Source organism: Girardinichthys multiradiatus, chromosome 20 (assembly GCF_021462225.1).
Source record: "Girardinichthys multiradiatus isolate DD_20200921_A chromosome 20, DD_fGirMul_XY1, whole genome shotgun sequence".
In the NCBI taxonomy this organism is placed as follows: domain Eukaryota; kingdom Metazoa; phylum Chordata; class Actinopteri; order Cyprinodontiformes; family Goodeidae; genus Girardinichthys; species Girardinichthys multiradiatus.
In genome coordinates this window covers 10,878,124-10,895,051 of record NC_061812.1, presented here as the reverse complement: position 1 = coordinate 10,895,051, position 16,928 = coordinate 10,878,124, and the positions used below count along the sequence as shown (strand labels likewise).

General features: G+C 40.8%; 1 protein-coding gene across 13 annotated transcripts in view; it reads left to right on the top strand.

The window, feature by feature from the left end:
* The window catches only part of eif4g3a (eukaryotic translation initiation factor 4 gamma, 3a), a 68,741-nt gene that overhangs the window by 2,233 nt on the left and 49,580 nt on the right, over positions 1-16,928 (top strand). For 7 of the 13 annotated variants that reach the window (XM_047347250.1, XM_047347238.1, XM_047347246.1 and 4 more), the window contains exons 2-3: positions 13,036-13,105; positions 16,272-16,439. In XM_047347250.1, the coding sequence (XP_047203206.1) occupies positions 13,036-13,105; positions 16,272-16,439 (238 nt within the window). The remainder of the gene's footprint in view (positions 1-13,035; positions 13,106-16,271; positions 16,440-16,928) is intronic. The other 6 variants (XM_047347249.1, XM_047347247.1, XM_047347242.1 and 3 more) reach the window with 3 other exon arrangements.

Genomic DNA, 16,928 nt, shown 5'->3' with positions numbered 1-16,928 from the left:
GTGCTTTAGCAATTTTAATGGCATTGCCAGATTATGAATGCCAAAAGCTGAAGGTGTATTCACAAGTTATAAATAGTATTTAAAATGTATTCTTAGTTTCAGTCAACCCTAAGTTCCCACGTGTGTTTTGAACCATTTGCATATGGGTTTGTGGTAGAGATGCGCTAGTCAGCCGACCAGAGACCGGAATCTGACTATCATCTTTTTATGAGCTCTAATCAGTGATCAGTTAGTCAAATACTGAAAAAAATATATATATATTTTCCTTAAATAAATGATTTTTTGAGTTTAATAAGAATCAGATAAAGATTAGGAACATATGCTTTGATGCACATATGTGGATAATCTTGTAATTCCTCCAGGTTCTATCACACTTTTACAGCTTCTCAAAGAACTTATAGTCCTTAGAAAAAAGTAGGCAAGACCTCTAAAAACTTGATATATGTCAGGAAAAGCCTGATTTGCCCACCACTAGTTTTTGGTGGACATGGGTTTTACCGTGACCAATCTAGCTGTAAAGAGCAGAGTTACAATCATGCCGTTGCGAACAATTTAATAAACACAAATGGGACTCCGAATTTCTGAAACTTTAGTTGACATGTAGTAAAAATGTATGCATCAGCGTGTTCTACTTTAATAATTCTCACTGTGCACTATTCAGAAGTTAAATAATTTAAGGGTTCAGGCCTTGCATTAAGTATACTGAACTATTCCCGCCTTTTAATAGTCATGTGTGAAAACAAAAAAATAAGTAAATAGTAAATTTGTTGAAAAATAACACTGTCAACAATGCAGATAAAAAAAATTGGTCAGTCAGTCTTACTTTTTATTAGGTGTTAAATACTAAACTACTTCATAAATCATCAGACAGAACTGACAGAAATTAATATAATTGCTATTAAAATAAAGTTCTCTAATTTGTGCTGGGACCCTCTTGTGGGTTGGCTGATCCAGCTTTTCTCTGTTGAACCCGGTGTTATTAACCACAACCCGGTACTGCACTGAATTCAATTTAGCATGTCGAGGAAAGTGTCCCTTGGAGTGTTGCTGCTCGTCTGACCTCTTATTCTGCCTTGCCCTCTGAGGTCAGGAGTGTGGGAGCAAGCTGCTCTGCGACTGGTCGGGGCTTCTGGCATTTTGGAGTCCCTGCTTGGAGAATGTGTGTGTTTATGGAGTCCTGAGATGCATGGAGGTTTAAGAGGGACGGCGGTGCTGCACGGCATGTGTGTGTGGACACACAGTTTGTCTGTTCCTGGTTGTCCGAGAAACACCCAGCGCATGGGTCTGCTGCTGTGCTTGCCAGACAAAAGCTCTGCTGCTTAGCATTCAAAGTGAGAGGCCAAGGTGCTGCTTCCCACCATTTGCCAACAAAGGCCCAGGTCACCCAGCTTGCCTAGGCCCTCCCTCATTTCCTTCCATCCCCCCATAGTTTACCTCACCCCTCTGCTGTCCCAGCTGAGAAAACTACAAGCTTTTCCCCCCAATTGCCTCGGGTCTTTTCCTCTCGCATCCCTTCAGTTTTCACGGTCCAGTGGGCTCACCTGTCTTGAAAAGGGCTTCTGTCTTTTTTGTCACTTTCTGCTTTGCAAGTTTGCAAAGTTCTTTATATTTATGGTTTGAGACCATGCCAGGTGTTTGTACAAACGGAGATTTCCAGTAAAAATCAGCGAACAGTAATCATATCGTTGCAGCAGGCACGGAGTTATGCAGCTTTGCTACTTTATGCCCCTATCCAGCTGGTAGGTCATACAACGGTGCAGTCCTGCATTTCAGGACAGGTGTATGCAGTCTGCACAACGAAATATTCTGAGGAGCAGACTCACTGTGGGGCTGTTATAAATAAACTGCTGAGTTGAGATGAGCCAGCATGCAGGGCTGTTCTTTCCAGGGAGGGAGTGGGCTGTTGAAGACAACCTGCAGGCTGTCAGTTCCTTCTTTTGCAAAATATTTAGAATAATCTCTGATGTTTTATTTTATTTTTTTTTTTTGGTTGCAGAAAAGCTTAACAGTTAATATCCTTAAAAAAGAAGGAATTCGTTGTTTTTTTTTAGGAATTAGTGTTTGAGAGAGATCTCATCCATATGTACGCACTTTATTTTTTACATATTAAATAGTTTTTTAAGTACAGCCACTTGGGTAGTTGGTTAATGTTTCTAAGCACCATTTGTTTCTTCTGCCTTGAGTATCATAGCTTATTTTATTTTTATTTCTTTTTTAGCAGCTAGGGCTGTATCTCACTAGTACTGCGAAATCTCTTCCCATATCCATAAAATGCTGCAAGAGAGCTACAGTTTCTGTTGAGTTTGTCTCTTTTTGTCAAGCAGATTTCCCCCTGCAGTACAAAGATATACAACTTGAGTAAATCAGGGATTGTGGATGTGATAGCCCATACTCAGCTATCTCTGTGTAACTCTGACGTCTGGGATACGTTCTACACTCCTGCGAACCAGAATAGGATGCAAAAGTATTGAATTTCTTTTTTTTTTTTTGTCATGTTACCACCACAATCTATAGTGTGCATTATTAAGCAGGGAAGTAACCTAGAGGTCTACGGTAACTCTGGAGGAGTTGTAGGGATCCACAGCTCAGGTGAGAGAATCTGCCAACAGGACAACTATTAATCGTGTACTCCACAAATCTTGCATGTCTGAAGATGTAGCAAAAAGAAAGACAAAAGATGTCCTTGCAGTTCACTATAAGCCTTGTAAGGGACACAGCACACATGTGGAAGAAGAAGCTCTGGTCAGATCACCAAAATTGACCTCTTTGGCCTACATGCAAAACCCAATGTGGGGCAGAACACTAACAGGCTTTCACACCAAATGCTGGATGGACTGAGCTTTCCGCGAGAGTCTGCGGCGTACGCTGCAGAGCCAAACTGAACACGGCGCCGATGGAACAGTGCAAAACAGGTGGAGTTTTCAAAAGTAGCAAGTAGCTAATGCTGTGTTTTATCTGTAAAGCTGCATTTGTTTCTTGTGCTAAAGGCAAGAATAGAAGTAAATCTGGTATTGTGTGACGGAGAGGAAGGGAAAAAACAAGGGAGCGAAAATCATAAAACCTTAGGATCCAGGAAACTGTCTGGAGCTTATGAAGAAGCTCTGTTTCCACATTGACCGGCTGCTCTGCTCTGTCATGCCGAGATGGGAGTTTCACACTTGCACTTTGCTCTATGGAGCGCAAAACCATTGTTGTCTGCATGTGATAGAAATTAATGGATTTCAGGGTGCAGTGGAGCTTATGCCGCATTTGGTCTGAAAGCCCGTCAGTGCTGCACATCACCCTGAAAACACCATCCCCATAGTGGCAGCATCATTCTGTGGGCATGCTTTCTTTCAGCAGGCTTAGTGAAGCTGTTCTGAGAGAAGATGTATGGACCTAAATACAATGGTGTCACAGTGGAAGGGTTTAGATAAAAACGTATTGGTGTGTTAGAATGACTCTCTCAAATTCCATGTACAAATCTACATAAATCTGTGGCAAGAGATGAAAATCTATGTTCACAGATGCTTTACCATCCAATCTGAGTGAGCTTGAGCTATTTTGCAAAGAAGAAAACCCACAAATGAAAAAGTCTTAAAGTTTTTACATGTGCAAAGCTGGTAGAAACATACTCCAACCCCAGCAGACTTGCAGCTGTAATTGCAGGGAAAAGTGGTTCTACAAAGTATTGACTCAGGGGTAAACCTTGTTATTATCCTTTTATACTGCACAATTATGTACTAGTTTGTATTCGTCAGACACATAAAATCGCAATATAATTAATAAAATACATTAGTTTGTGGTTTTTACCACCATTAGTTTGTTGCTGTGTAAAATTTCCCAGGAATGGAAATGAGCAGCTTTATGTTGGGAGCATTGCAGATATCTATCACAGGGGGTGGTGTGTTAATGTCTGAAGGGTTTTGCACTCTCAAGAATGTACAACATGGCTTTCCAAGGAGAACGTAGAGATTTTGTTATGTTGAATTTGACAAACTTTAAGGAAAAGTTTAATTAAAAAGGTAGGGATGTGCAATATAGCACAGCATTATCATCTGTATCGGTCCGATAAATTAAACCAGGCCAATATTAACAACCAATGTTTATTTCCATCTTGATGCCGTTTGTGGATGTGTTTCAGAAGGGGGAGAAGGTTGGCTTTGTGATTGTGATAAGGAAGCAGCACTGGACTGTGGGGTGTTTACCTGAAGCAGGGAAGCAATGTCAGCGGTGTGGTCATTTTTCACTGCATCAAAGGTTTAGGGAAATATGTACAATATATTTTTATTTTCAGTTGGCAATAACAGCAATATTAATATCGGATATCAGTATTGACCCAAAGTTTCCTTTTGGTGCATCCCTAAATAATACACTGCTCAAAGAAATAAAGGGAACACTTAAACAACACAATATAACTCCAAGTAAATCAAACTTCTGTGAAATCAAACTGTCCACTTAGGAAGCAACACTGATTGACAATCAATTTCACATGATGTTGTACAAATGGAAAAGACAACAAGAGGAAATCTTTGGTGATTAGCAAGACACTCAATAAAGAAGTGGTTCTGCAGGTGGGGACCACAGACCACTTCTCAGTACCTATTCTTTCTGGCTGATGTTTTGGTCACTTTTGAATGTTGGTGGTGCTTTCACACTCGTGGTAGCATGAGACAGACTCTACAACCCACACAAGTGGCTCAGGTAGTGCAGCTCATCCAGGATGGCACATCAATGCGAGCTGTGGCAAGAAGGTTTGCTGTGTCTGTCAGCGTAGTGTCCAAAATGACCTCCAGCAGGCCACAAATGTGCATGTGTCTGCACAAATGGTTAGAAACTGACTCCATGAGGATGGTATGAGGGCCTGACATCCACAAATGGGGGTGGTGCTCACAGCCCAACACCGTGCAGGACGCTTGGCATTTGCCAGAGAACACCAGCATTGGAAAATTCGCCACTGGTGCCCTGTGCTCTTTACAGATGAAAGCAGGTTTACACTGAGCACATGTGACAGACGTGACAGAGTCTGGAGACACCGTGGAGAGCGATCTGCTGCCTGCAACATCCTTCAGCATGACCGGTTTAGCATTGGGTCCTGAATCCGATTGAGCACAACTGGGACATCATGTCTCGCTCCATCCACCAACGTCATGTTGCATCACAGACTGTCCAGGAGCTGACGGATGCTTTAGTCCAGGTCTGGGAGGAGATCCCTCAGGAGACCATCCGCCGTCTCATCAGGAGCATGCCCAGGCGTTGTAGGGAGGTCATACAGACACGTGGAGGTCACACACAATACTGAGCCTCATTTTGACTTGTTTTAAGGACATTACATCAAAGTTGGATCAGCCTGTAGTGTGTTTTTCCACTTTAATTTTGTGTGTGACTCCAAATCCAGGCCTCCATTGGTTAATAAATTTGATTTCCATTAATGATTTTTGTGTGATTTTGTTGTCAACACATTCAACTTTGTACAGAACAAAGTATTCAATGAGAATATTTCATTCATTCAGATCTAGGATGTTATTTGAGTGTTCCCTTTATTTTTTCTAGCAGTGTATATTTTCTGAGCTTATGTAGGACTGAAACCAGTCCACATCCAAATAAACAAAAAAACAGTTCAGTCCCTTTTTGGCCTTGTATGTCGCTCAGAGGTGAGATTTTCTAGAGGAAATGATGTTGTGCTTTATCCACAGAACAGAAGAAATCGAGCCTCCTCATTATCAGAATCAGCTTTATTGTCAAGTTTGTACATACAACAAACAAGGAGTTTGACTCCAGTACACTTGGCTTTCTGGGTTTCTTTTTTGTGTTATAAGATATATTCTGCATATATCTTTATGTCCATAAATACAGTGCCTTGCGAAATTATTTGTCCCCCTTGAACTTTTCAACCTCTTGCCACATTTCAGGCTTCAAACATAAAGATATAATATTCAAAATTTTTGTGAAGAATCAACAATAAGTGGGACACAATCGTGAAGTGGAATGAAATTTATTGGATGTGTCAAACCTTTTTAACAAATAAAAAACTGAAAAGTGGGGCGTGCAATATTATTCGGGCCCTTTACTTTCAGTGCAGCAAACTCACTCCAGACGTTCAGTGAGGATCTCGAACAAGGACAAGACTGATCAGAGATGCAGCCAAGAGGCCCATGATCACTCTGGATGAACTGCAGAGATCTACAGCTGAGGTGGGAGAGTCTGTCCGTAGGACAACAATCAGTTGTACACTGCACAAATCTGGCCTTTATGGAATAGTGGCAAGAAGAAAGCCATTTCTCAAAGATATCCATAAAAAGGCTCATTTAAAGTTTGCCACTAGCCACCTGGTAGACACACCAAACATGTGGAAGAAGGTGCTCTGGTCAGATGAAACCAAAATTGAACTGTTTGGCCACAATGCAAGACGATATGTTTGGCATAAAAGCAACACAGCTCATCACCCTGAATACACCATCCCCACTGTCAAACATGGTGGTGGCAGCATCATGGTTTGGGCCTGCTTTTCATCAGCAGGGACAGGGAAGATGGTCAAAATTGATGGGAAGATGGATGGGGCTAAATACAGGACCATTCTGGAAGAAAACCTGTTGGAGTCTGCAAGAGACCTGAGACTGGGACGGAGATTTATCTTCCAACAAGACAATGATCCAAAACATAAAGCCAAATCTACAATGGAATGGTTCACAAATAAACGTATCCAGGTGTCGGAATGGCCAAGTCAAAGTCCAGACCTGAATCCAATCAAGAATCTGTGGAAAGAGCTGAAGGCTGCTGTTCACGAACACTCTCCATCCAACCTCACTGAGCTTGAGCTGTTTTGCAAGGAAGAATGGGCAAGAATTTCAGTCTCTCGATGTGTAAAACTGATAGAGACAAACCCCAAGCGACTTGTAGCTGTAATTGCAGCAAAGGGTGGCGATACAAAGTATTAACGCAAGGAGGCCGAATAATATTGCACGCCCCACTTTTCAGTTTTTTATTTGTTAAAAAAGTTTGACACATCCAGTAAATTTCATTCCATTTCACAATTGTGTCCCACTTGTTGTTGATTCTTCACAAAAAATTAGAATTTTATATCTTTATGTTTGAAGTCTGAAAAGTGGCAAGAGGTTGAAAAGTTCAAGGGGGCCGAATACTTTTCGCAAGGCACTGTACATATATACAATATGCACATATCTAATAAAAAAAGTGCATTTGCAACATCTGTATGCTGTTGTTCTGTACTCTATTAAATGTTCATCAGAGAAACAGCCTGGGGGAAGAAACTGTCTCTGTGGTGGCTGGTTTTAGTAAACAGTGCTCTGTAACGACGGCCTGAGGGTAGTATTCTAAACAGTTTATGTGCAGGGTGTGTGGGGTCTGCAGAGATTTTCCGAGCTCTTTTCCTGACCCTTGACCTGTATAAGTCCTGGATGGAGGGAAGGTCAGCCCTGATTATTCTCTCTGCATTCCTGATTATTTGTTGCAGTCTGGACCTGTCCTGTTTTGTGGATGAGCCAAACCACACTGAGATGGATGAAGACAGGACAGATTGAATGATGGCAGTGTAGAAGATGACCAACAGCTCCTGTGGAAGGTTGAACTTCTTGAGTTGCCTCAGGAAGTACAGTCTCTGTTGGGCCTTCTTCCGAACATTGTCTATGTGTGAAGACTATCTCAGGTCCTCAGAGATGGTGGTTCCTAAGAACCTGAAGTGGTCCACAGCTGACATGGTGTTGTTAAGGATGGTGAGGGGGTGTATATGGGTGGTGTTCTCCGAAAGTCCACCACCATTTCCAGTCTTTTGTGGATTGATTTCCAGGTAGTTCTGACAACACCAGTGTACCAGCCGATCCAGCTCCTGTCTGTATGCAGACTCATCACCGTCCTGGACCAGACCAATGACAGTGGTGTCGTTTGCAAATTTCAGGAGTTTCACGGACCTGTCTGCTGAAGTGCAGTCATTTGTATAGAGGGAGAAGAGGAGCATTATGCTGCTGTCAGTACTCCAGAAGTATGGGAAATTGGCCTTTTATGCTCTCGTGTTTGTCCTGCTTGCCTCATCAACAGTTGTACAGTTCACTTTTCTTCAGAAAGCAATGACAACTAATTATCCACCACTGCATCATCTGCAGTTTTATACTCATACGGGAAAAGACACATTTTAACTTTTTTTGTTTCACCATCCAAGTAAAGTTGGAATTTTAACAACTCTAATTGAACTAGTTTCCTTCACTAAATAAAGTAATTAAGTATTCATTTAAGAAATAATACTGTTATTGTATGTAGTGTAACAACCAGTCTTTAAGGTTTGCATTATTTTGTAGTGTGGTGTTTCTCTTACGTGTGTGTGTGTGTGTGTGTGTGTGTGTGTGTGTGTGTGTGTGTGTGTGTGTGTGTGTGTGTGTGTGTGTGTGTGTGTGTGGCTCTCCATGAGCCTGTGCCTCAGAATGGATCACGGTGGCTCATCATTGTATAGGCAGAGGAAATGCAAGGATTGGATAATAAATCTGTCAGTTAAATACTTTGCTGTCAGTTTGCTCACTGCTAGTCTGAGCTGTGTTTGTTGTGGGTACGATACTGTAGGTTTTCTTCTACAGTCATGATGTTTTTAAAGTGTTGTTTAATAGAGTTTCTGCAGGAACCTTGAGAAATCAATGACCTGTAGATGAAAGGGGTGGAGCAGTGTGCTGACAACCCCCTTAAATAAGCATAAAAGAAAAAGACCCTCTGGAGAAGAGTGCATTGGCGCTGTCTGATCAAAGCTTTCTACAAACATTTCAAAGAGTTCAGTCATTTGTATTACTTTTGAAAAGGTTGCATTATGAGCCTCTTTCTGTAAAATGAATTTCTGACTTTCTTGAGTTCATGATGACTTGAATATGTATTTTTCTCAAATGGCTTGGAAGGAGCATGTAGTTGTATTGCACTGAATCTCTGCTCCCTTAACTTCCAACCAAGATAGATTGTAGTTTGTGTTGCAGCCATCCAGAACCATTAAGATCTGGATTGTTGTGTTGAACCACCATTCAACCATCTATTGCCCGTACCGTAGTGAAAGAGCAGTCTCAGCAACAGCAGACAGGCAGTGAGAGCTTTGTGAGTTTCACTTCACACAAAGACACACTGGCTGTGTGTGTGTGTGTGTGTTACTGTAAGTGGCCAAAGAGCCTGCAGGGAGAAGAAACGTTTGTATCTGCACCACCTGGGCCGTCTCCACTCACTTCCTGTACCTCCACTTAAAGCTCTGTGCAGCACAGACAGTTCCAGGTACTTCTGCTAATTCAAACATGAATCAGTATTTTCCTTTAGTTGTGTGTAAAGCTTGGGCCATAGTTATGTGGAGTAACACTTTTCTTCCTCAAAATAAAGAAGCAGCGTTTCTGTAACGTTATGACATAGTAGATAGGACCACTTGAGTTATGTGATGTTTGTGAATGGATAAGACAAGTCCACATAAATATATCTTACCTCTAACTCAGTCTCTTTTTTGCCTCATTTTCATGTTCTTTGCTTATGATTTATTTAGTTACTTGGCTGTTAACTTTACACCCCTAAATTATTCATTAATTCAGCAATGGCAGATTACAGTTTATCACGCAGTATCATCTGCTTGATCACACGCCTGCTATCTGTAAGGCCATATTTCCTCATGTCTTTGCCTTTCTCTCTCTCCAACATGCTCAGCACTTAAGTGGCTTTACAATAAGCTAATGATGAAGCATGAGCTACAGCAGCTTTGCTCTCTTAACCAAGGCTTATGTGTCACTGTGGGGCCAGGGGACATGGAGTGGTTGAAGCCACATTATGATCTTTTCAAAGAAATAGAGTATACCCCCATCACAATAGTTCATATTTGCCTTTTGTTCATATTTGCCTCTTGTTTCAATAGCATAGAAAAACACGATGACGGAGACAAATAACACTGAAGTATCTGTCACAGGTGTTTAAAATATCCTCTGCAACACATATGTGCAACTACGCCTCAGATATCGCAGCAATGCTGCAATAGTATTACTAAATGCCATGTTATGCCATGGTGTCAGCAGATAAGAAGATTCACTCACCTCACAGTGCTGGATGCTTGAAACTGACAGGATGACCTAATTTTTGAGTTATCTGGCTAATAATTATCTGACCATTTAGGGCACTCATAGAGCATTAAATGTCATTCCCAGTTGATCCTTAAATGTGATAAAGAGGAATGAATAAAATGAGACAATGAGGTCCTCGGAAAGTAACTAAATATATTTGTTTTTTCTTATAGTGAAATCATGATTTTATCACAATTGTCCTTTGTTAAAGCATAGCCCTAAAAACATAAACATTATTTTAACATAAAAATAATTTGCCAACTTGTGTCAAGCACAATTGACATTTTAGAATTATGTTGCCATTCTTAATAAATAAAGTACACTGTGTCATAAACTGTTTGTCTAACTTGACACATTTTAATTTCAAAACGGAACAGCAACTCTCCAGTAATGTTCAGTATTGCTGCCTAAAACCTATGAAACAGCATGAAGACTTCATGTATCATGTTTATCATGTTATTAGTCTCACCGATCTTTTATGAGCAGAGAAGATCCTGTAGCTGGTTTCCACTAGCCTCACGCCATTTCAAAGTTCAGAGCGCTGTATACTTGGATAAGACTTGTTGACGCTGTAGAGGCATAAATTCTTGTGTTTATTATTTTTTATGTCTTTCCAAGTGTAATCTGACCCGCAGATACCATGCTGGTAGTTCAGTAAATCTGACATGCTGGTATCTGCATCTTTCTGGTAGCTTAGTCAGCCTCCAGGAGGGCTTGGGACGATATTTCTCCCCAAGACATTTGATGTTGTGGTATGATTGTGCAAGAGCTTATAATTGCACATTATAGTACAATGAATATTTATAATCATGGCAAAAAGTCTTAGTTCTGTGTCAGTGAAGGGAATTTTCTCTCAGTCTCGGTCTGATGTTTCCTGAAACTCTAAGAAATATGAATCCAGAGATGTTTTTAATATAGGAACTCTCTGCTACAGATGAGAAACAGTGCAGTTCTTTGAATGGGGTGAAAGAAACAATTATCTGGTAAAATCTGCCTCTTCCTGCTTAAATGTTTTTCTGACTAATACATTTTCCCCAGAATGTTATATGCTAGAGAGCTGGAGCTCAACATATTAAAAAGTGATGCCTTGCTGCATGACTGCAGGTGTTTTTCCTTTGGAGAAAAGACAAATCTGCATGCTGGCTTTAAGCCATTTGGCTACTACTGGAAGGAGTCCTGATTTGTTTTTATTTTTCTGCTTGGATTTCTTGACCTCATCTTACCTCATCTGTTCGTTTTTGCATCTGCTTTTCCTGCCTGTCTCAGCACCTGGCTTGCAGGTGGAAATGCACCTGTTCATTGTTGGTTTAACCTGGTTTCACCTCATGACCTTGAGCTCTCCGGTTTATGGCCAGTTGTCACAGTTGTTGCTGCCAATCAATGGACGTATAAAGCCAATGGTTCATGTTGTTTCTGTGATGATAGTCCAACTTTCACTTGCCTCTTTTACCCAATGGAACTAGGTCAAGAAAAGTCATTTTTATTGATTATTTTTGCTTTGGACAACAGTTTAAAAACCTTTCATATGTTGTGTCAAATACAAATAAAACCCACATGTTGAGGATGCAGAAATTACTATCTTTTACATTGTTCACTTTGTAATGGCATATTTATGTAAAAGTAAGTCATAAATAGTCATGTTCTTATGTGCAATACTGGATTTCATGGATGATACAGACTGTGTGAATCTTTAAGGAATCAGCCTTGCTGAAGTTACAGTCTCAGGATCTTTTTCCCCCCTCTAGAGCTCAATTCAGGGAAAAAATAGTAAATAGTATCTTTACACAACATTTTCTGCTTCCTCCCACCTAAAACATCATATCGTTGTGGAAAAAGCTAGCTTCCAATTTCTACAAATATCTGTGTTTATATATCCATTTGTGAAGTGGAGGCGTGGGTGCGTATTGTTTTCCTAAATTCTCCGGCAATGAAACAGATAATGTTTCCTGCTGTGCCTCTGCATTTCGAACTGCCGCCTCTTTTTTTTTTTATGATGATTCTTCACTTTCTTTTCCTTTCTCTCTCCCTGTTGTATTATTGCTGGGCTCCAAATAGGGGTGCTGGCAGGGGTCCAGCAAAGATGATGGGCCCCTTCAGGCAGGAGCAGAGTGAAGGAAGAGAGCTCAGGGCAGGAGGAGGTGTGATTTGGGTTAAAGGAAGAAAGCCAGACGTTCTGTTTCCCTTAAACCATGTGATCAGTGGTGTGTGAGGTTGCTTCTCACAGGCGACTGCCTGAGCAGGTTACTAATCACAGGGCTTCCCTCTGCTGTTTGATTGTTACACATTCCCTCTTTTGTCTCTCCTAACATCTGACTGATGTCTCCCCTGAGAGTCTCATTATTACATGTTTCAGAAGCTGAAAAGAAAGTTCCCGTGGCCTTAATAAAGCCAAAAGCATTATGGATTTATGCATTATTTGATGAGTGGTTGGAGAATCAATAAGCTCTCTTTATTGTTCTACAGGCAGGAGGAAAAGAGAAACCATACAGTTTGTTCTCTTCCTGTGTAAAGGCTGAACAGTTGTCTAATCCTCTGCTTTGGCAGTCACCCTGCACGATGCACGAAGTAGCCCAAAAATCCATGTCAGATTTTCCTTTTAACTCGTGCAAAATGATGAAGGTACATAGTGTACTCTGAAAGATTGGGCATTTTGGGTGGGGAAATCGGGGGATTCATCACATTAACTATGCGAGCCACTGGGGTTTAGGGATAGCCCTTTACTTAAAATTTCCATGAAGGTTAAAGCAAATTATAAAGGCATACTACTGTTTCAAGCTTTTTTTGCAGAGCTCTGTCACTTTTTGACAAAAGCTAAACTTATCTGAACTTCTTACATCTGATGTGCATAAATTTATAAAAACAATTTAAATTCTATTTCTGTGGTTCAGGCTGCTTTATGCAGAGCTAACTTTTACCTAACAGAAAACTTGCTTCAGTTTTCAGATGCCTTGAATTTTCTTTAACACACCCTCCCCAGAATCTCTCGTGTTCAGTCTTCACTGGACGAGCGGCTCTTCTCCGCACAGCCAGGAGTCGCTGTCTACAGCGTGAGTCTCTTCATTCACATTTTTAAGTTTGTTTTTATTTAACCAGGAATGCCCTATAGTGATACACTAAAGTTGTCGTGCATAAATACATAAATTGGAAATAAAAGCACAAGATGAAGGAGAAACGCATTCGGAGATGACATAAAACCGATGAGACATGAGAGAAATGATAAATCAGTCATACCTACCCCATTCTTTACCAAAGGACTCTGGTGAAATGAGTGACATTAAGAGTCTAAAGGTCATTCCTCACATATGAAGCAATTAGCTGTGTGATCTGGAAACCATCAAAAGATGCTTATTTACAATACAGTTTAAAAGTCAGTGAAATTATGTATAAACATACATGAGTTTATTTTCTAAGGTAACAGTCACACAGCAGGCAAATGAAGCCCAAATATTTCTTCTTTTTTTTTGCCCACATGCGACTCCTATCTGAGTTTTTAATCGCAGTCTGAAAGGCCCAATTCTGATCTTTTCACCTCCAAAAAATTCACTGTTCCACTTCCATATGTGATACTCGCGTTTTCGCATTCTGAACGGTTATGTCGCATTTCCTCCAACTTTTATGTCATTGTAAAATGGCCTGCACTAGTATAGCGCTTTATCAAGTCCAAGGACAATAGAATTGGTGCCACTGGGCCCTCTGACCACCATCAGCAGGCAAGGCTGGTCAAGTGTCTTGCCCAAGGAGACGACTGAGATGGAGTTGGGGTTCCAACCGGCAACTGAACGGTTTGAAAAATATGACCCAAACAGAATACAAGGTTATCTCCACAACCCATGGAGAGACTTAATTCAACTTTTCTGCCCTCCTACAGACTCAAAGTACACAACAAAATGTATTTAAAGGCAAAAAAAAAAGTGTATTTTGCACGATATGTCCCCTTTAATGGGGTAGCTTATACCTTTTTGTAAATTTCTTTTATCGAGTTCTCGATCATAGCGGGAAACAGGAAAGTTATGTACAACATGTTCAGGAAAAGGTCATCTACCCTGTTGCTAATGACGTCTTTTTAATATGTACTCCTAAAGGGGGAAAAGCAGTCCTTACATTTTCCACCTGGAGGTCAGCGATTAAATTCGGTAGAAGGCTACGTAGGCTTTGATACAAGTCTGTCAGTTAGAAACGACAGGGAAAGGTCATTCACATCAAGAGACATGACAGTAACAATGTGAGCATTCATACTGCTGAACGGTACTGTTCAGTAACCAGGGATGTCAAACACATACTGCATGCTCAAGCTGTCCACCAGGCTGTGTGTGCATCGTGCAGAGATTGCTTCCGAGGAATGAGAATAATGTGGCTGTTGCGAAAGATGTTCTCTTTTAAAAACATGGTGGTACATCAGAATTTACAGCCATTTCTTTCAAAGAAACTGTGTTTTATTACGTATCTTTTCATAGACAGGCCTCTACTGTGTTGGAAAATCCTGTAAAAATAATGTTGACTGCAATATAAGAAGAGGGGAATGTTAGTTTCATTTTCTCTTCCAGGGTTTTAACTCCTGAAACGAAACGGCCAGTCGAGTTTTTTCACTGAGCAGAAGTTATTTGTAAGAAAATACTAAATCCTACATTGTTGTTGCTACTTGATGCTTCTCATTTATGTAAATATAGCAGGTAGCTGCTCAAAGGTGTAACGTAGAGGCACTTTTGGACATGAAAAGCTGTTTCAGTGCTGAGGACATTTTTGAAATGTGGAAGGTACATTAAGTAACTGCATAGTTTACAAGGAACGCCTGTTTGCTGGAAAGAAACAGCTTTATTTTCTACAGTGCAACAGCACTGTAAAAGATAAGGTTTTACAAGATGTTCCAGCTCTGAAGAATATATATTTTTTCTGTGGTTGCAGAATGTAAGAATGATGACACTGGTTGAAATAAACAGTGCTGGTTGCATGCGATTGTTGTTCTGTATGGTGGAGGTGGGGATTACTTTGCTCCCCCTTTCTTTCCATGTTCAGCCCCATATAGTTGCTTACCTCCCCTCCCCCCATCTGCTCCCTCTCAGCTGTATGTCCTTAGAATCAGCTTCTGGCCTGAAGTAGAGCAGGCTCCTCCCCTGGCAACAGCAGCTAGTGGTTTTATCCCAGGTCATCTGAGGGAAGTGGGCCATGCTGTAGAGAGGCTCCAGGGATCTCTACTATAGATACAGTAGATCACCTCAACTGCTGTACCTAGAAATCAAATCAGAAAACTAGAGACTGTATAAAAAATGATGCGAAATAGTTTACACTGTATCAAAGTGCAGCTCTAGATAAGTGTTTTAAAAGATGTGATTACTGTGATTACTGAGGAGGCAAACCTTTCTTGATTGTTGAAATCGTGGTGTTTTGTGGTTTTCTTCTACAAAAGCATTACGTTTAGCATGAAAATAGTGACGTTCATGGAACAGTACTGATATAATGCATTTTGCCGTTACATTTCATTTAGATGTATCACACAGCCCCAATGAAATGGTTCTGAATTATTTATGAACTGAACGTTGTCATTTAATTTGCTGTGTATTTGCAGAGTTGATGAAAATGCAATGACAGCCATTCAGTTAAGTTATTTTTTTGCACTTAGTTGTCAATGGCTTCTTGAGTGTTATTGACTATTATCAAACCTCAAACCTGATAGATTTTCTTTTAAGACATTCTTTCCTAAACAGAAGAATGTCATGTTATTTTTCATTTACTCTCTTCGTTTTAACTGGAACTATTTTTTGATGCTTCATTTATATGTTGTGCAGCTCCATTACTTTCCAGTAACTCTATAGTAGTGCTCTTTATTGGTGAATAGCAATGGGGCTCGTTCAGCGTGACTCCAGTGTATTTATTGAACCAGGTGTTATCAATCTGTTACAGATGAGTGAGATTGTAATGTAATTATTCAACCATCTGAGGTCTGTGCATCCTCTTACTGCACAGTCTGGGCTGTCGACTTGTGCAGCCCATTGTCCCAGTCTTTCATCAACCACAGCAAGTTTCATCGACTGCAGGTCTTCACCTCTGCACACCCACAGAGAATAGTTCTTCAACTTGAGTGCTTAATTTACACTCCTCAGTAGGAGGGCAGAGTAATCACCTGTCGAATCCCGCCACTGCTGTTCCTGCTCTGCATAACTCTGTCACATCTTATTTTGTGTAGCTGGCTAACTGCTCTGCTTGTATGCTGTACAGGTACCCAGGCACCCTGGCCCTGCTTACACAGCCCACGACATCACAAAGGGACACCCTAACTTGGCGGGAACCCCGCCTGGTCATGCCCACTCCCCGGCGCTCTCTCAGGTATCAGTACCCACAGCTTCCCAATATCGCTACCCTAAGGGCTGGGAGGCAGGCGGAGGGGTGAGTTTGTCACTGTGGCCGCCGTCATCCTCTCTGCATCTACTCTGTCAGTCTTTTCATTTGTCCTTTTTCTGTCTGTGACACTTGATATATTATGGGTTGCTGGGATGGTTGTTAGTATTATGATATAACACAGGGTTCCAAGGCTGTCGGGAAAGCATGGAATTTGATTTAAGGATTTTCCAGATGTGGATAAGTACGGCTAAAAATGTTAGTGTGGAAAAATATTTGAATTTTATTTCTAATCCTTTTGTCTGAGTGATTTAGCAGCAGAGCATTCATCCCATCCCCATGTGTGTATTTTGCCCGCCTCATATTTATTGCTTGACCCTTGTAGAAAAATATTTCAGAAATGTGTTGTAAAATTCTTGTATGTTATTAAAAATGCCCAAAAAATGACTGAGAATATTGGAAATTAGAGTCTGGAAAAACGTAATTTTAGAATTTGAAATGTGTAGGAACTCTGATAACACCGACGTTTTGTTGCTT